Raw genomic sequence first — 15663 nt, 5'->3', positions numbered from 1 at the left:
TATCGCTATTGAAAAAAAAATATCGATAGTACCTCTAAAATAAAACTATCGATAGTGCTATCGATTGTTTTGCTCTATCTCTCCCTGTGTATGGATTCTTATTCATTGATTCTGAATATACATTCTGACATTCTGATGAAAACTTTGAAATGTAAAAAAATCGCAAATATTAAACTCGAACTCAGATTATTCTGCTGACTGTCGAGTTCATTTCTGTTTATAAATTGAGTGTAAGTTTCGAAAAAAAAGTAGCAGAGCAAAAATTTTGAGGTGTTGATTGAATGAATGTTCGTTAATGTGTGTACAATGAAAATATGTGAGTGTGTATGTAAATCTGTGTTACAGAAAAGTAAAGTAATTCTCAATGGACACTATTTTGTTATTTTCGGACAAATTTGGAATAAATTTTGTTCAATAACATTAGAATTACTAGTTAATTTTGTTCTACTTATTTTATTTGGCTTGCATTGACTTGGTGGATGTGTAATGATGTGCGGTCAACGAATTTTACAACACATACAGAAGGAGGAACAAAAACCATCATTACCAAGGAAGCGCAAATAGCAGAAAACACATCACACCAACATTATACCTATACCACCTCCACCCAATAAATCATACATATATTTTCGAAATCATAACAATATAAATTTTACGAGATGGCTGATTTAGAGGCTGTATTGGCAGATGTCAGTTATTTGATGGCCATGGAGAAGAGCAAGTGCACGCCGGCAGCAAGGGCTAGTAAGAAGCTAATATTGCCAGATCCAAGGTACCACCACTTATTATTATTGCCCAATTAACTTTCTAATTTCATTTATTTACGGTAAATTTATATCTAGTGTCCGCTCCGTTATGTATAAATATTTGGAGAAGGAAAACGAATTGGAATTCCACAAGATATTTAATCAAGTCATAGGTAGGCGTTTCATTATTATCCTTGTTTAGTTCAACGACCAAGTACTTTAATTTAATTATGTTGTTCCAGGGTATAATCTCTTCAAGGATTTCTGTGAGAATGACTCTGATGAACCCATACAGCAATTCAAATTTTACGAACAGGTTCGAAAATAAGATGAAAAAGCAATTAGCTACTGTTTCATACAATCTTCATTATGTTCACAGATCAAACAATTTGAAAAAACCGAATGCTATGAAGAACGCAAAAAGATGGCAAGAGAAATATACGACAATTTTATAATGCAGGAAATGTTATCGCACACATATGTAAGTTAAATTTTATTATAATATCTTAACCGTTTGGGACTAATAATAGAATCAATCCATATCAATAGTTTCAATGCTAAAAATTCGATTTATTCAAACGATGCTTATTAAGCTGCTCTTAAGAGAGCAATATTTTACTTAAATACATTTGGTTATTTATGTGAATTTCAGCCATAACTTCTCGAGAAAAATTGTTGTTAGTAGTTTTCTTACTCTTATCCCCAAATTATAAAGTTTTCGTCCCCAAAAATCCTCAACTTCATTTGAAATTCCTTACAAAAAGGGGAATTTTCAATTGAAATTCTTTGCAAAAATCCTTAGCAAGATTTCAATACAATTCAATATTTATTCATAATTTATGAAAAAAATAAATAAATAAATAAAGGAATGGGGTCTACCTCTCTATATTTATGTTTACATTTAAGCAGATGAGGAGCAACATCTCGACCCGAGTCTTCACGAAATGATTTCACAATCGCAGAAAAATGTCAAGCAAAGCGGAGTAAAATGTAAATTGGCGCTTGAACACCTCAATGAAATCGGTTTATAGTCCAAATGCTCCATTTGGCCCATTCACAGAAAATATATCACCAAAATATTTTGACTCAAGTTTAAAAAAATGCTCAATTAATAAATCAATTAATTCAATTAACTTTTTAATCAAGATAGAAATAATTAGGTTTGAAATCAAGTATTTTTTAATGTCAAATTAAAACAGTGATTGATAATATCATTTTCGTGATTGAATACATTTCAATTAAAAAATTAATTGGATCCATTAATTTCGTGATTGAATCAGAAAAACAAAAGTCTTGTGTGCAGAAAAAAAATATCACCAAAATATTTCCAATTAAAAATTTGATTGAAGTTTAAAAGTTTTTCAATTAATAAATTTATTGATACAACTAACCTCTTAATCAAGATAGAAACATTAAGTTAATTACGTCAATGGATTACGTTTTTTTAATTCTTAATTGAAAAGTTATTTCAAACAATCAATCTTTTAATCAAACTGAAACACAAAGTCTGTTAAGCAAGTAATTGAAAATAGTTACGTTTTTAATTAAAAAACTATTGAGTTTTGTAATCATCATCAATTAAATTTTTAATCATGAAATCAATAAATTTGTTAATCAAGAATTTTTTATGCCCAATTAAAACTGCGATTGATACTATAATTTTTGTGATTGAAGACATTTCAATTAACATATTAATTGGATCAATTAATTTCGTGATTGAATCAAAAAAAAAATGTGTATGTATGGCGTTAAATAAGGAGAAAAGGTTGTTTTTTAGATATTTGTTAGAGGATTCGCTGGACTTCTTTAAGCCCTTTATAAGAATGTAGGAAAACATAATTTCATGTAAGCCATTATTTTAAACCTGATTTATTATACTGAATAAATTTCAAAAAACCCAAATTTCCCTCCATCAAATACCCATGTCCCCAACCAATACTGGTAACACTTTCGAAAAGTGTTTCTTAAGTCTATGCACTTAGTTCGAATTCGTCTACTAGCTGGATTTCGATTTCGATCAATTAATTCCGTGATTGAAGCCAAAATTAATTGGTTTTATGACTATAAGAATTTTTCAAAACATTTTTATTTTATTAATTACTCAATTAATGTTAATCAAATAAAACTACCTATAGAAATTAATTAAATTAATTCATATACAGTGAAATCTCTCAAACATGGACACCCTGAAAACCGGTCACCTTCCAAACATGGACAGTTGTCTGGGGACGTTTGCTACTTTAACACATTAAAATTAACATCTCATATCTACACCCAAAGAAATTTGTTAGTAGGGACAGCAGAAAAGTCTGCTAAAACAGCAGAAAGTCTGCTGAAAAAGGGACAGCAGTCATTGTTAGCTGAAATAGCAAACATTTCCTGCTATTTTTGAAGCTCGATTACACTAAAACATGTTTTATTTTGGCTAAAACAAATAAAAATGTCAACTTAGGAGCTATCATAACATAATTAACACAATATTTTTATGAAGAAAAAATTATGAAGAAAAACTAAGTATACAAAATAATTATATGAAGTCCTGAAGATCTAATCGGATAATTCAATTTTTTGAGAGGGGTTGTTATTATTATAATGTTCGTATTGCGAATGACCGGAAAGGATAACGAAGGTACAGATGGAGGCCCCATTTGCGTTTGAATATATCACTATGAAGGAAAAACATTAATTGAATTAGAGATTAATAAATTATTGCAATTGATTTATTTTATTGATCATGTTACTCATTTTTTGCTTTTAAATTGATCGATCCAAATAATTTTTAATTCAGTTTACTTAAATCACCGAAATGAAAATATCAGTCACAGACGCTAAATAAAAATAATTGACTCTATTAAAAACTTGACTGATTCAATTAAAATGTACGATTTATTTTAATTTTTTTTGAACGATTATTAATTGTATTAATTAATTTTTTAATTTAATTTGTTGTTAATATAAATTCTTTGTATTCTAATTTTAGGATTATTCCAAAGATGCAGTTATAAGCGTACAAAAATATTTGTTAAAAAATGAAGTACCCACAAATTTATTTGAGGTAATTTACAATATTAATGCAAATTTGTTTTGCTTTTTTCACTGAAATGTCTTCTTTAAAACACAGCCATATATCGAAGAAATTTTCAGTTATTTAAAAGGGAAGCCTTTTAAAAAATTTTCGGAAAGGTAATTTTCTGCAACTACAAAATATATAGGTAAATGCCTCTTTAACATAAAGTTTTATATTTCAGTGAAAAATTTACACGTTTCTGTCAATGGAAGAATCTTGAATTGAATATACAGGTAATACAAGTTTTAATAACTTCCAAGTTTTTACCATGAATATATCCAAAATATATTTTTTACAGTTGACAATGAATGATTTTAGTGTTCATCGTATTATTGGTCGTGGGGGTTTTGGCGAAGTATATGGCTGCCGGAAAGCCGATACTGGAAAAATGTATGCCATGAAATGTCTAGATAAGAAACGTATAAAAATGAAACAGGGAGAAATGCTGGCATTGAATGAACGTTCCATGCTTCAAGTGGTTAGCACTGGTGTAAGTTAATCCAAAAACCTTAGAAAATATAATTTTATGGAAATTGATTTGATTTAAAATATTTCCATTGGTTTCATTTTCTAGAACGACTGCCCTTTTATTGTGTGTATGACATACGCTTTTCATACACCAGACAAATTATGTTTCATATTGGATTTAATGAATGGTGGTGACTTACACTATCATTTATCACAGCATGGTGTATTTAATGAAGATGAAATGAAATTTTACGCAGCTGAGGTAGAAGACGATTCCTTATGTTTAATAATCGGTAATAGGAAAATTGTTTATTGTTCCCTTTGTAGGTCATTCTGGGTCTAGAACATATGCACAAACGTTTCATTGTTTATAGAGACTTAAAACCAGCCAATATTTTATTAGACGAAAATGGTCATATACGCATTTCAGATTTGGGTTTAGCCTGTGATTTCTCCCGTAAAAAGCCACATGCATCGGTGGGTACGCATGGCTATATGGCCCCAGAGGTGTTATCCAAAGGCACGGCATACGATTCATGTGCTGACTGGTTCAGCTTTGGATGTATGCTTTATAAATTGCTCAAGGGTCATTCACCTTTTCGACAGCACAAAACCAAAGATAAACATGAGATTGATAAGATGACGCTTACTATGGTGAGTATTAATGCATTTAGATGCAATGAGTAAGTTTTCTAAAGTTTGGCAATTAATTAATTTGCATTCATTCTATCATACGCTCGATCATTCTTCGTTCGTTTGTTAATTTGAATCTAATATATGCATCTTAATATTGAGGCGGTGCAGAACGTAGAACTCCCTGATACGTTTAGTCCCGAACTGAAAGATTTATTAGATTTACTTCTACAAAGAGATGTTGATAAACGTCTCGGTTGCATGGGTAATGGGTATAGTGTCGTTTTCAAGAGTTCTTCTTAACCTTAAACCAGAGGAATGTAAATAATTAAACTTCCGTTAATTTTTTTCTTGAATAGAGCTGAGGAAGTCAAATCACATCCTTTCTTTTCGGGTATCGATTGGCACCAAGTCTATATGCACAAATATACACCACCACTAATACCACCGCGAGGAGAAGTCAATGCAGCAGATGCCTTTGATATTGGTTCATTCGATGAGGAAGATACCAAAGGCATTAAACTCACAGAATCCGATCAGGAATTGTATAAAAATTTCAATTTGACAATATCGGAAAGGTAATGAAGGCAAATTTATATCTCCAAATCTAAAATATATTACGATTTTTCTAAAAATATTCTAGATGGCAACAGGAAGTGATAGAGACTGTTTATGAAACGATTAATCAAGAAACAGATAAAATTGAACAAAAGAAGAAAGCCAAACAAAAGCAACACTTTGATGCCGATGAAAAAGAGTCTGATTGTATTCTACATGGTTACATCAAAAAATATGGTGGATCTTTTGCCTCATTATGGCAAACAAAATATGCAAAATTATATCCGAATCGGTTAGTAATTATGTTTGCTTTACGAAACGTGCGAGATGAAACTAATCTGTCCCTATCCCAATATATTTTAGCCTTGAATTGCATTCGGAAAGTGGTAATAACAAACCAGAATTGATATTTATGGATCAAATTGAGGATATATCTTCAGATTTTGTACCTTACAAAGGTGAACAATGTATCCAAATACGGGTCAATGATGGTTCGAGAGATGGACGAATTTTATTAACAAATCCCGTGAGTATATATATAAAAATTTTTATCGATGTCTTGCTATCCATTGAATATATAAAAGTCAAAATATATTCGTTATCCGTATCATACTTCTATGCGATTAATTAATAGAGAAATAATACCATTATTACACTCATAGAAAAATGTCTGATGTTATTAGTAAACACTGACTGCTGTTTTTCAGCAGACAAAAAACCGCTGTTTTAGCATTTTCTTTTTGCTAAATCAGCAAACAATCTGCTATTTTGGAACAGCACACATACTTCTGATAAGTCAGTGGGTTGATGAAATCTTCTGCTGAATTATAAATTCATTCCGGTCTAACTGATAAGAGAAGTACTGTAACCATTAGACCAAAAACACTCCCATAGTAGCAGTTTTTGATTAAGCAAAAACATTTGTAAACAAGTCGCTTATTTTAATATATGATGATCCCACACAAATTTCATAATTACATTTTAATTAAAATATTTTTTTAATTAAATAGACAATGAGAGTGTTATATACTAAAGTTCCTTGTGTGTAGCTAGCCGCTTGGAAATGCGGCAACCAAAAATATTTTCCCTCGACCCCTAAAACTCTCATGCTATTGATATTATAGAACTCATTAAGCTTGATGTTTCATCAATATTCAATCGGGAATGTACAGGTTGAGATAATATTAAATAAAAGAGTTTTATTTCAAAAAGAAGTTCAGCTTAATTTGCTAAATTAAAATAATAATTAGTACACGAAAGTCTCCACTTCCAATTCAATTTTCAGCAGTGATGTCAAAAACTTTTACCAAACACGTTTGCTAATTCTGCAGCATTTGTTTGCTATTTCAGCAAACAACTAAAGGATGTTTGTTGAAGCAACTATAATTCCCTTTTTCAGCACACAAAAACTAAAATTTTCTTGAGTGTATATATTAATAAATAAAAAGATTTTCGGCAAAAGGAAAAATGTTTGTCATATAGCTCCATTAGGCTTTGACTGTCAGTTAAAATGAATAAATTCTTGTTGATTTCAACTAAATTTTTTTAGCAGTTAAGTTCCTAGCAATGGAGCTATAGGGTAAATAGTTCTGACAAATTGGAGGTTATGTTTGCGACAAAAATTTATGATAAATTGATTTTGTTTTGCTTTCAGGATGAAATCGGTTTAAAAGAATGGGCCTACTCTTTACGTTCAGCGCACAAAGTGTCTCAAGAACTTTTGGGTTCTATGGCGAAAAAGGCCGGTAAAATTTATGGCAGTGAGCGAGATGGCAATAAATCCATGTACATATTAGGTGGAAATCCAATGAAGAATGCGAATGGCGCAAATTAGCGTCAACTTTAGTAGTATTAACATTTTAAAACATACACTCTCTCATACATGAACAACAAACACACACATACAAACACAACCAATCCCACACAATAGGTCCCCAGCATTTGTGGATTTAACATTAAACAAAATGAAGAAATAAAATAACATAGAATTAAGGCGTAACGACGAATAACATCAAATAAAGAAAATATCATAGTGAAAATGATCATTATGATACATACAGCTTCTCTTCAAATTTATATATAAATAAAATCTTAAATGCCAATTAAATGTGTGGTTAAAACAATGAAAAAAGAACAAAAAAAAATAAAATAAAACCCTAAAAAACAATCCTGTACACTAACATAAAAAAAGAAAATCACAAAAAAAAAGAACTCCTAAAACCAAGTAAACCAACAAAAAACGCATTTGTGTCAGTAATAAAGTAAATATCAAGTAATCAAAAATTTTGGTGTTTTTTATTTTTTGAAAAAATATAAAAATCCTCTAAGTATACTATTCACCAGAAATCATCCGAGTCATTGCCATCATCATGATTGGTTTTCATATTCTCAGATTTTAACAATGTCGTATAGCTTCGTAATTCAGCTTCTTCCTGTCGTTTCTTTTCCATTTCCTTTTCTAGTTCTTTTTGTGCTTTCGCCTTGGCCTTTTGTTCTTGCCGCTCTAGAGCGTCACGTTTCTCTCGTTCTGCTCTCAAATCTGGATACTCTTCCGTTTTTGTTCTATTGAGACGATTTACAATTTCATTTTTTCTACGTTCTACGCGGACCATTTTCACAGCCTTATCATTGTGGTAGGCCACTTGGCCAGCTTCCATGTCAGGTGTCTTTTTAAGATTTTCCCACATTGTGTAGACGACATCGATATTATTTAATTTATTTCCTTGAATACTATTTGCTTTAACTAGTTGAACTGCATCAGTAATTACATCTTGGGGGATAGTATCGATTGTTTGTCCCTAAATATACAAAACAAAATGATTTAACAACAAACATAATGAGCTTATGTTTAATATTTCTTAATTTTAAATAAGCAAACTCCCCATATAATATATAGATAATTCCGATATTTAGGACGAAAATGATCGATATTGGAATCATTGGCTTTAACCCAACGATTTAAATATGTATGCAAATGGAACTTACCTTTTCCAAACGGAGGTAAACATGAGCCGAGGAGTAATTGTGGACATGGAACCAAACATCCTCTGGAAAGCCCCATTTTATTAAGTCCTCATCTTAAAGAGAATATGTTCAATAAAAAATGATGTCGGCATTTTGTTTGCCCTACCAATTTTGTTGTGATCACTGACCCAACACTTGAAATTCCAAAGCACTATTTTTACTAAACAATCCCCAACTTACTTTCATGTTTGTCTCGGCCCATATATAAAACTGCAGGTGGATCAACCACTGTACTTTTGAAATAGAAAACCATGGTTAAGTATTTACTATTTTACTGAAATTCTTTAATTATCCTGGCACAAAAGTGTGTTAATGTTTACATTAAACGTCAAGTGCCGCAAGTCACTGACATATAAATTAGGTAGAGCTGCAAAAAGCTTTACCATACAGGGTTGCCAGCTTTATTTGCAAAACACAAACATTAGACCTGTTTCCTTTTAGTGCTGGATGCAACATTTGTATTCATTGTCGTTGCACTGGTGTTCTATCCAGAACATCTTATCAGTCGTAAAGTAAATTAGAACATAAGCTTTTATATAAGATTTAATAATTATTATTATATAAAATATATAAAAATTCGTAACATAACTTTAATTCACAATGTCTATTTATTGTGCTTAAACGGCCAAATGAAAGTGTTATGCTATATTCCCACTGACTCGTTTTCCTCATTCGCTTTTCCAAAACATTTCACCGTTCACACCGAGTTGAGATGTTTTAGTTTGACGGTTGCAATGGAATCTCGAAATTCCCATTTACTCTAAATTCACATACAGTATGTCAAGAAAGTCTTTTGACATTGCCAAATATTTCAAATTCTAGAAATAATTGAAATATTAAATATTTTATTAAATTTTTAATTCTGTGTAAATTTTTAATACTTTGCAAAATACATAATAAAATATTTTTTTAAAATTTCATTATATTTAATTTTGGAACAAAACATAATTTTTATCCCATTGTCAAAACACTTTCTTGACAAACTGTATATGCAACGTATGTTCATATAATTACCGCGAACGCAAAGGGAAAAAATTTTTAAGTTATTTCCACATGTCCATGTTCTTCAAAGCCTTTGTTTATTCTTTTTTATCTATGAAATTTATTTCAATATTTTGACATATCCCAATAAACACAGGATGAGCGTTTTTCAAATGCAACAACTTTTCATTTTGAGGGTAAATATAATTTCCAACATAAATTCAACTTGACTTGAAATAGCTCATCTTCAATACATCTTCAAATTGTTTGCGAATTACTTCCAATTTGCCAAAATGTTGACGAAATCTTTGAAAAGGTGTTGAAGATAATATGAGAAAACTTTGACAAAACACTACCGTAAAATGCAACGAAAAAACCATGTGGTTTTCAATACTTATTTGTGCAACGAAGTTCGTGGTCAATTGCAAGAAATTAAAAAAAATGGAAAATTTAGACAAATAACCAAATAGTTTATAAAAATAGGTAAGTGAAAATAAAAAATGAAATAAAACTTGTGACGGCCACTCTATTACAGTTTTGATGGCGGAGGACTGAAACTTGAAGCAGATTTTTTTTAAATGATTTTGGCTACAGGTTTCGGTTGTTTTTTTAGAGATATTGCACAATGTATCTGATTGGCATTTTTGTTGACAATGCCTGGGGGTTATTTTGTTTTGGCAAAGTTTATTTTATGAGTGATCTGCCAACGATTATCATTTGGAATAATTCAGTGCGGTATTGGGAGACGAGACTACGGCGGACTTATATATTAGGTGACGAAGTAGAATTTATAGGCGGAACAAATGTTGATAGTTGCCATATTCATTTGTATTGGAAAGGGTATTTGAATTCCCCGGTCATAACGTATGTCGACAAACACGCCATCTATGGGTAATCAGAGGCAATTTGCGATTCAACCAACATTTGGACAAAAAAGGAGTAGATCAGGACCATGGTTGTTGAGGATACGGAGGCAGGATAGGGTTTGACCTTCCTCAAAGTCGTGAGATGAGGGCAACAACATGGTGGTGTATGAACCCCATGGTTAACTGCTATTGATCATTATTGATGTTGAAGTCGAAGTGATAAGATAGCTGTTTCACAGTTGTGTTGTAAACTTTGTTCCTTGTACTATATTTTAATTTGGTAACTAATCACGGTAACTATTACAAAGTTTGAAACCGCGTTATAAATGTTAATGTTAAACTTCAATTTCACTACGTTTTAATGTTTAGGTTGCCTATTCTTAATAGTACCAGAAACTGTGTTTCATCCCTGCCAGCATTTCAAAGTTCCATTTCAACCTCATCGTTACCACAGACTCGTAAATGTCACTTCAACCATCATGAAAAGGTACATCAAAAAGTACATGCAAGTAATTTGCCATCCCTACTGTTAAAAAACCCCTTTTTTTGTGAAACGCCAAGCGCAACCAGCTTGTTATATTTTAATTAAATAAAAACGAAAATAAAGTTCTGAAAACATAGATTATACGCTTAAAAATGTGAAAGGTATATTGGTGAACAATTTGGTGATTTTCCAAATGGAATAAAGTGATTGTTTTTCAGATATTTTACAGACACGCTGCCTCCATGGAATAAAAACACTGGTTGATAGACGCAGCAACATGTAACTCGCTACTTGTAACTCAACATCATCATTAATGCCAAAAATTATGTTAAATGTAATGTGATAGTGGTATAAATGTTATATTTTTAAGAATTTGTAAATGTTTAATCAAATTAATAAATATCTAAACAAACGTGTTTTACTCGACCACAATGATTCTTTTACAACTATCTTAAAATGCACTTTTTCTGATTGTTTGGAGGGTCCCTTATTGGCGTCGTTCTAAATTGATCTATAAAGGCACCTAATAATTGCACTCATGCGAAACATTTTTGTAGTAACTTGGCGTGGTACAACTTCTCAATAGTGACGGCGCTTTTCCGACGAGTTTTTGATGTCGTATATGATTGTTTTCGACGTAGTGGGGATTCTCAAAAGAGTCCCCAAATTCAAAAAATGTTGGCAGGGATATTGATACTGGTTTTTTGTGTTTTTTTGTTAATTTGAACTTCGGGTAAGAAGTTAGAAGCATGATTTCTATCACATGATGAAACAATGAAATAATTCCTGGTTTTATTTTGTGGTATTTCGACAATAAACCGTTTAGGATCTTGTGTTGGCAACAAAGCGGCGTTTTGATAGAAGAATACTCAGGAGCATCTAGTAGTTACAATTAGATAGGCAGATCCACCTGTTGGCCACTGGCATCAATCACCCAAACGCTCAGGCAACAAAGTATCCCGAGGAATTCAGGTTTGAACATAATAGCAAATGTTGAGTGAGTACATAAAATTAAGGAACATGTTGCAGAGAGTATAAAGTAACATAGTAGGCACAGTGGCAGAATAATCATCTGAATATAAGAGAAAAACCTTCTTAAAGGTAGTAAAAATATTTAAGAATTAAGAAGATTGAAGAAAATAGTATATATAATTTTCATGAAAAGACACGTGTCAGCCTTTTACGCAATCGTGAAATGCGTATGACTTCAATTTTTTTTCTAGTATGAAATCTTCTGAGACTTCAAAAAGTAATCTCTCTAACAAATATTAAATAATAATGCAAGTCAAGACTAGCATAAAACTCACACTACAAGTAGAAGAAATATTAAAGAATCAATTTGTGTAAAAGAAGAGAAATCAAAACAAAAGTATTTTTTTTATTCAACTTTAAGTCGTTAAACAACAATTAAATAAAAATGTATGTAAAAAAACAACAAAAACAAAATTAAAAAGATAAACAAAAAATGTCATTATTAAAAAAATTAAATGAAAAGGAAATTTTGATGTTATGTTGAAGTGAAAAAAAAAACGATTCTCAAACAAAATGAATTAATGGTTTTGTAAAAAGGGAATAATAACCACATCCACCGGAGCCACCGTGGTGCAATGGTTAGCATGCCCGCCTTGCATACACAAGGTCGTGGGTTCGATTCCTGCTACGACCGAACACCAAAAAGTTTTTCAGCGGTGGATTATCCCACCTCAGTAATGCTGGTGACATTTCTGAGGGTTTCAAAGCTTGTCTAAGTGGTTTCACTGGAATGTGGAACGCCGTTCGGACTCGGCTATAAAAAGGAGGTCCCTTGTCATTGAGCTTAACATGGAATCGGGCAGCACTCAGTGATAAGAGAGAAGTTCACCACTGTGGTATCACAATGGACTGAATAGTCTAAGTGAGCTTGATACATCGGGCTGCCACATAACCTAACCTAACCTAACCTAACCACATCCAAATGACCAATGAAAAATGAGTGGCTTATCGACAAGAAAAAGTTTCCAGAAACATTACAAGTGCAACCAATTAAAATTTTTAAAAAACAACAAATTGTTGAAATCAACAACTTTTGCTTTGACTTTCAATTTGAAGTGGGGATATCATTCATACAAATTTAGGTTGAAAAGTATTTGCAACGATGTTAATTTTGAATTTGACTCGCATCGAAAATTGTTTGACAAATTATTGAGTAGCGATGCATTTCAATTTGAGGATAACACTTGAGATATTATTGCTAATGTGTTGAATTTCACTGTCGAGGGTAATGTCTGTTTTTTGTTGAGAACGCGATTTTCTCAACTTGAATATTACCCTAATCCTTTGAAAAAATGTTTGAAAAATTGTTGAAATTTAGCATTTTCAAACTTTTGTGTTTATTGGGATATTGGTAATAGGGTATGTTATTGGGGGTATATTCCAAATTAGGTGGGTTCACATTCTAAAATTGACGTGTTTTGGAGGAAAACTTGTGTTTTGAACTTGTTCTTTAGTATGGCGAAAATGACTCGTTTTGAAGTGCTTATAAAGGGAAAACATTTCAAACCCCAAAACATGCTTGGTGAGAACACCGTATTAGTATACACATCAGAAAAGTTTGTTAAAGCAGCAAAACGTCTACTGGAAAAAGGAAAGCAGTCACTGTGTGCTGAAATAACAAACATTGTCTGCCTCGATTTAAGATCGATCGCATCGAAATATGCTTTAGTTTCTCTGAAAAAGTTGAACTAAGGGCACTCGTAGTATCTTGTAATTGCCAAAAAAATCTAAATATTTATCAAATACGGAAAATTAGCTATGTTTGCTTATCTCATTTGAGAGCGTTTAAGGATATTAGAGTACAATTAAGTGTCGTATATTCTGCTTATATACATAAAATTTACTGCAAGTGAATTTTCGGCCGAAATTACATCCCAGCAAAAAAAATTGGAAGTTGTTCCACAAACAATTCTTTTAAAGCCCATCCCAGAATCCTCCATCGAGTTTTTTCAACTTCCGATGCAGTCCTTTTGGACAAGTCCACAAACATTTCTTCTAAAGCGCATCGTGGGATCCCCCAATAATTTTTTTCCACTTCCCATGCAGGCCTTTTGGACAAGTGCATAAACATTTCTTCTAAAGCGCATCTTGGGATCCCCCAATGATTTTTTTCTACTTCCGATGCAGTTCTTGTGGACTGCATCGGTCCTTAGAAAGAACGCAATCAGGCTATTTTAAGTGCAAATTTCGTATAATTAAATTTTACCAAAAAAAAAAAAAATAGAAAACTAATAAAAAACTAAAAAAAATAGAAATTAATAAAAAGTAAAAAAAATAATAAAAAAAATAAATTTCATCCCCGCTGGGATTTGAACCAGTGCCGTTTGACTTTTTCGCTTCCATGGAAGTTCTTTTGAGAAGGTTTTGCAAATTACGAGAATTTTTAATTTTTTTTGTTGATTTTTAATGGCAAAAATATATTTATATGAAAATATATGCCGAAAATAAAAAATATAAAACGATGCATGACATAAAAAATAATTTTTTAGAAAAATATTTGATAAAAAAAATTGCCGCTGGTGAGATTTGAACCTGCGTTTCTTATTTTTTCGTTCATACTAATAAAGAACATCTCGAGAAGCAATTAGAATGTTATTCCTTGGTGTCGTATTACGATCATATTACAAACATTTGAATTGACCTTTCGACGCTTTATGTTCAATGGCGTTTGTGGCTGAGTGTGCTAAGGCGTTCTGTTATGGTGCCAGCAAACCCAGGTTCAACCCCTGGTCGGAGCGAAAGTTTTTCAAATTGTAAAAATTAGATAATAGGAAAATAATTGTGTAATAAAACATATTGATGAAAAAAAAATTAAATTGGTTGAAAAAAAAATTTTTTTTTCGCTTTTTAAATTTCTTCATTCAAATTAACTTCCAGGGCACAACTTCTAAAGCAATGCAAAGGATCCAAAAAGGGAGTACTTCCGTCCTATGACAAGCCCATGTAAAATTCATTGGAGATGATCCAAGTTTGCACTACTTCCGGATCACAGATTGGGGATCCAAACTACTTTTTGGAAGCTCTTTTTTTGCTGGGATATGAAGTAAATTAAGTAAATTAAGAGTAGGTGTCACTGAAGACGACAATAAAAACTTTAAATATATATATTTATTCGCAATAGTAATATTGATTTAAAAGAAAACGAAAAAAAAACAAAAAAAAAAAAAAAATAAAATAAAAAAAAAATAAAAAAATAAAAATAATAATAACAATAAAAAAAAATATTAATAATAATTGCAAGAGTAGTTTTTTTATTGAAAATTATAAAATTTTATATTTTTTTCTTTAGACTTAAGAAGTTTATATTTGTGATAACTTTAATTCCATACCTTTAACCATCTTAGATTATAAGTAAAACTTTGTTTCGAGGAGTTATTCTTTAGTAGATTAATTGTAATTTACCTCAATTGGCCTTTAAGGCTTCAAATTACAAATAAAGATAATAATAATAATAATAATAAATTGAAAAGTCCACTGTCATAATTTTTCAAATGTTCATCCTGGAAATCTATTAATTATTTATTACAATTTTAAAAATTAGACACAAAGTCTGTTGTGTTAGTCAGCCTCGAAAACAAATAACAAGCATAAGTGTGTAAATATAATTATAGGCGAAACATTTTTGCCGCGACAACAAATACAATAAGCTTCTCGTTAAAATCTCTCTCCTCTTTTCTTGTTTCCGAGTGTTTTAGACGATCAATAAATATCCCAGCAAAAAAAGCGTCGCCAAAAAAGTAATGAAAATGTTCTTTTTGGATCCGGAAGTGGTGCAAAATTGACGCAGAAGCGATGCATTTAACA

At 31.3% G+C, this 15663-nt stretch overlaps 2 protein-coding genes and 1 long non-coding RNA gene across 5 annotated transcripts; 2 read left to right on the top strand and 1 right to left on the bottom strand.

Annotated features, from left to right (window-relative positions):
- Window positions 1-70: 70 nt before the first annotated feature.
- Window positions 71-7755, top strand: Gprk1 (G protein-coupled receptor kinase 1). 3 transcript variants are annotated; one of them, XM_075309255.1, is made up of 16 exons: window positions 71-230; window positions 523-772; window positions 843-919; window positions 989-1062; window positions 1126-1227; window positions 3727-3801; window positions 3868-3929; window positions 3995-4046; window positions 4112-4303; window positions 4388-4543; window positions 4609-4935; window positions 5086-5186; window positions 5274-5492; window positions 5558-5764; window positions 5836-5998; window positions 7127-7755. In XM_075309255.1, the coding sequence occupies exons 2-16, from the start codon at window positions 660-662 to the stop codon at window positions 7304-7306; spliced, it is 2100 nt and encodes a 699-aa protein (XP_075165370.1). In that variant the 5' UTR covers window positions 71-230; window positions 523-659; the 3' UTR covers window positions 7307-7755. The 3 variants fall into 3 exon arrangements, with proteins under 3 accessions (XP_075165370.1, XP_075165368.1, XP_075165369.1); XM_075309253.1 differs by having other exon boundaries at window positions 5077-5186; XM_075309254.1 differs by having other exon boundaries at window positions 76-316; window positions 5077-5186.
- LOC142237825 (coiled-coil domain-containing protein 25) lies at window positions 7746-8851 on the bottom strand. The gene is made up of 3 exons (XM_075309257.1): window positions 8677-8851; window positions 8458-8549; window positions 7746-8270 (listed from the first exon to the last, which is right to left on the bottom strand). Exons 1-3 carry the CDS (start codon window positions 8747-8749, stop codon window positions 7809-7811), a joined length of 627 nt encoding a protein of 208 aa, XP_075165372.1. The 5' UTR covers window positions 8750-8851; the 3' UTR covers window positions 7746-7808.
- Window positions 8852-10755: 1904 nt separating this feature from the next.
- LOC142241131 (uncharacterized) lies at window positions 10756-11259 on the top strand. Its single transcript, XR_012723496.1, has 2 exons — window positions 10756-10988; window positions 11046-11259. It is a non-coding gene; the product is annotated as an uncharacterized LOC142241131 (long non-coding RNA).
- The last annotated feature ends 4404 nt before the right edge of the window (window positions 11260-15663 follow it).

This window comes from Haematobia irritans, chromosome 5, assembly GCF_050003625.1.
Source record: "Haematobia irritans isolate KBUSLIRL chromosome 5, ASM5000362v1, whole genome shotgun sequence".
Taxonomy (NCBI): Eukaryota; Metazoa; Arthropoda; class Insecta; order Diptera; family Muscidae; genus Haematobia; species Haematobia irritans.
Note: the sequence above shows the minus strand (reverse complement) of the source record. Positions and strands in the feature narration are given on the sequence as shown.

Bases quoted from the DNA above. Each gene is read 5' to 3' on its own strand.
- Gprk1 (XM_075309253.1), top strand. From the start codon at position 660: ATGGCTGATTTAGAGGCTGTATTGGCAGATGTCAGTTATTTGATGGCC. The intron at 1,228-3,726 runs GTAAGTTAAATT...TTCTAATTTTAG, and splicing joins AAATGTTATCGCACACATAT to GATTATTCCAAAGATGCAGT. The intron at 4,544-4,608 runs GTAGAAGACGAT...TTCCCTTTGTAG, and splicing joins TGAAATTTTACGCAGCTGAG to GTCATTCTGGGTCTAGAACA.
- LOC142237825 (XM_075309257.1), bottom strand. From the start codon at position 8,749: ATGGTTTTCTATTTCAAAAGTACAGTGGTTGATCCACCTGCAGTTTTA. The intron at 8,550-8,676 runs GTAAGTTGGGGA...ATTCTCTTTAAG, and splicing joins GGGCCGAGACAAACATGAAA to ATGAGGACTTAATAAAATGG. The intron at 8,271-8,457 runs GTAAGTTCCATT...TTGTATATTTAG, and splicing joins TTTACCTCCGTTTGGAAAAG to GGACAAACAATCGATACTAT.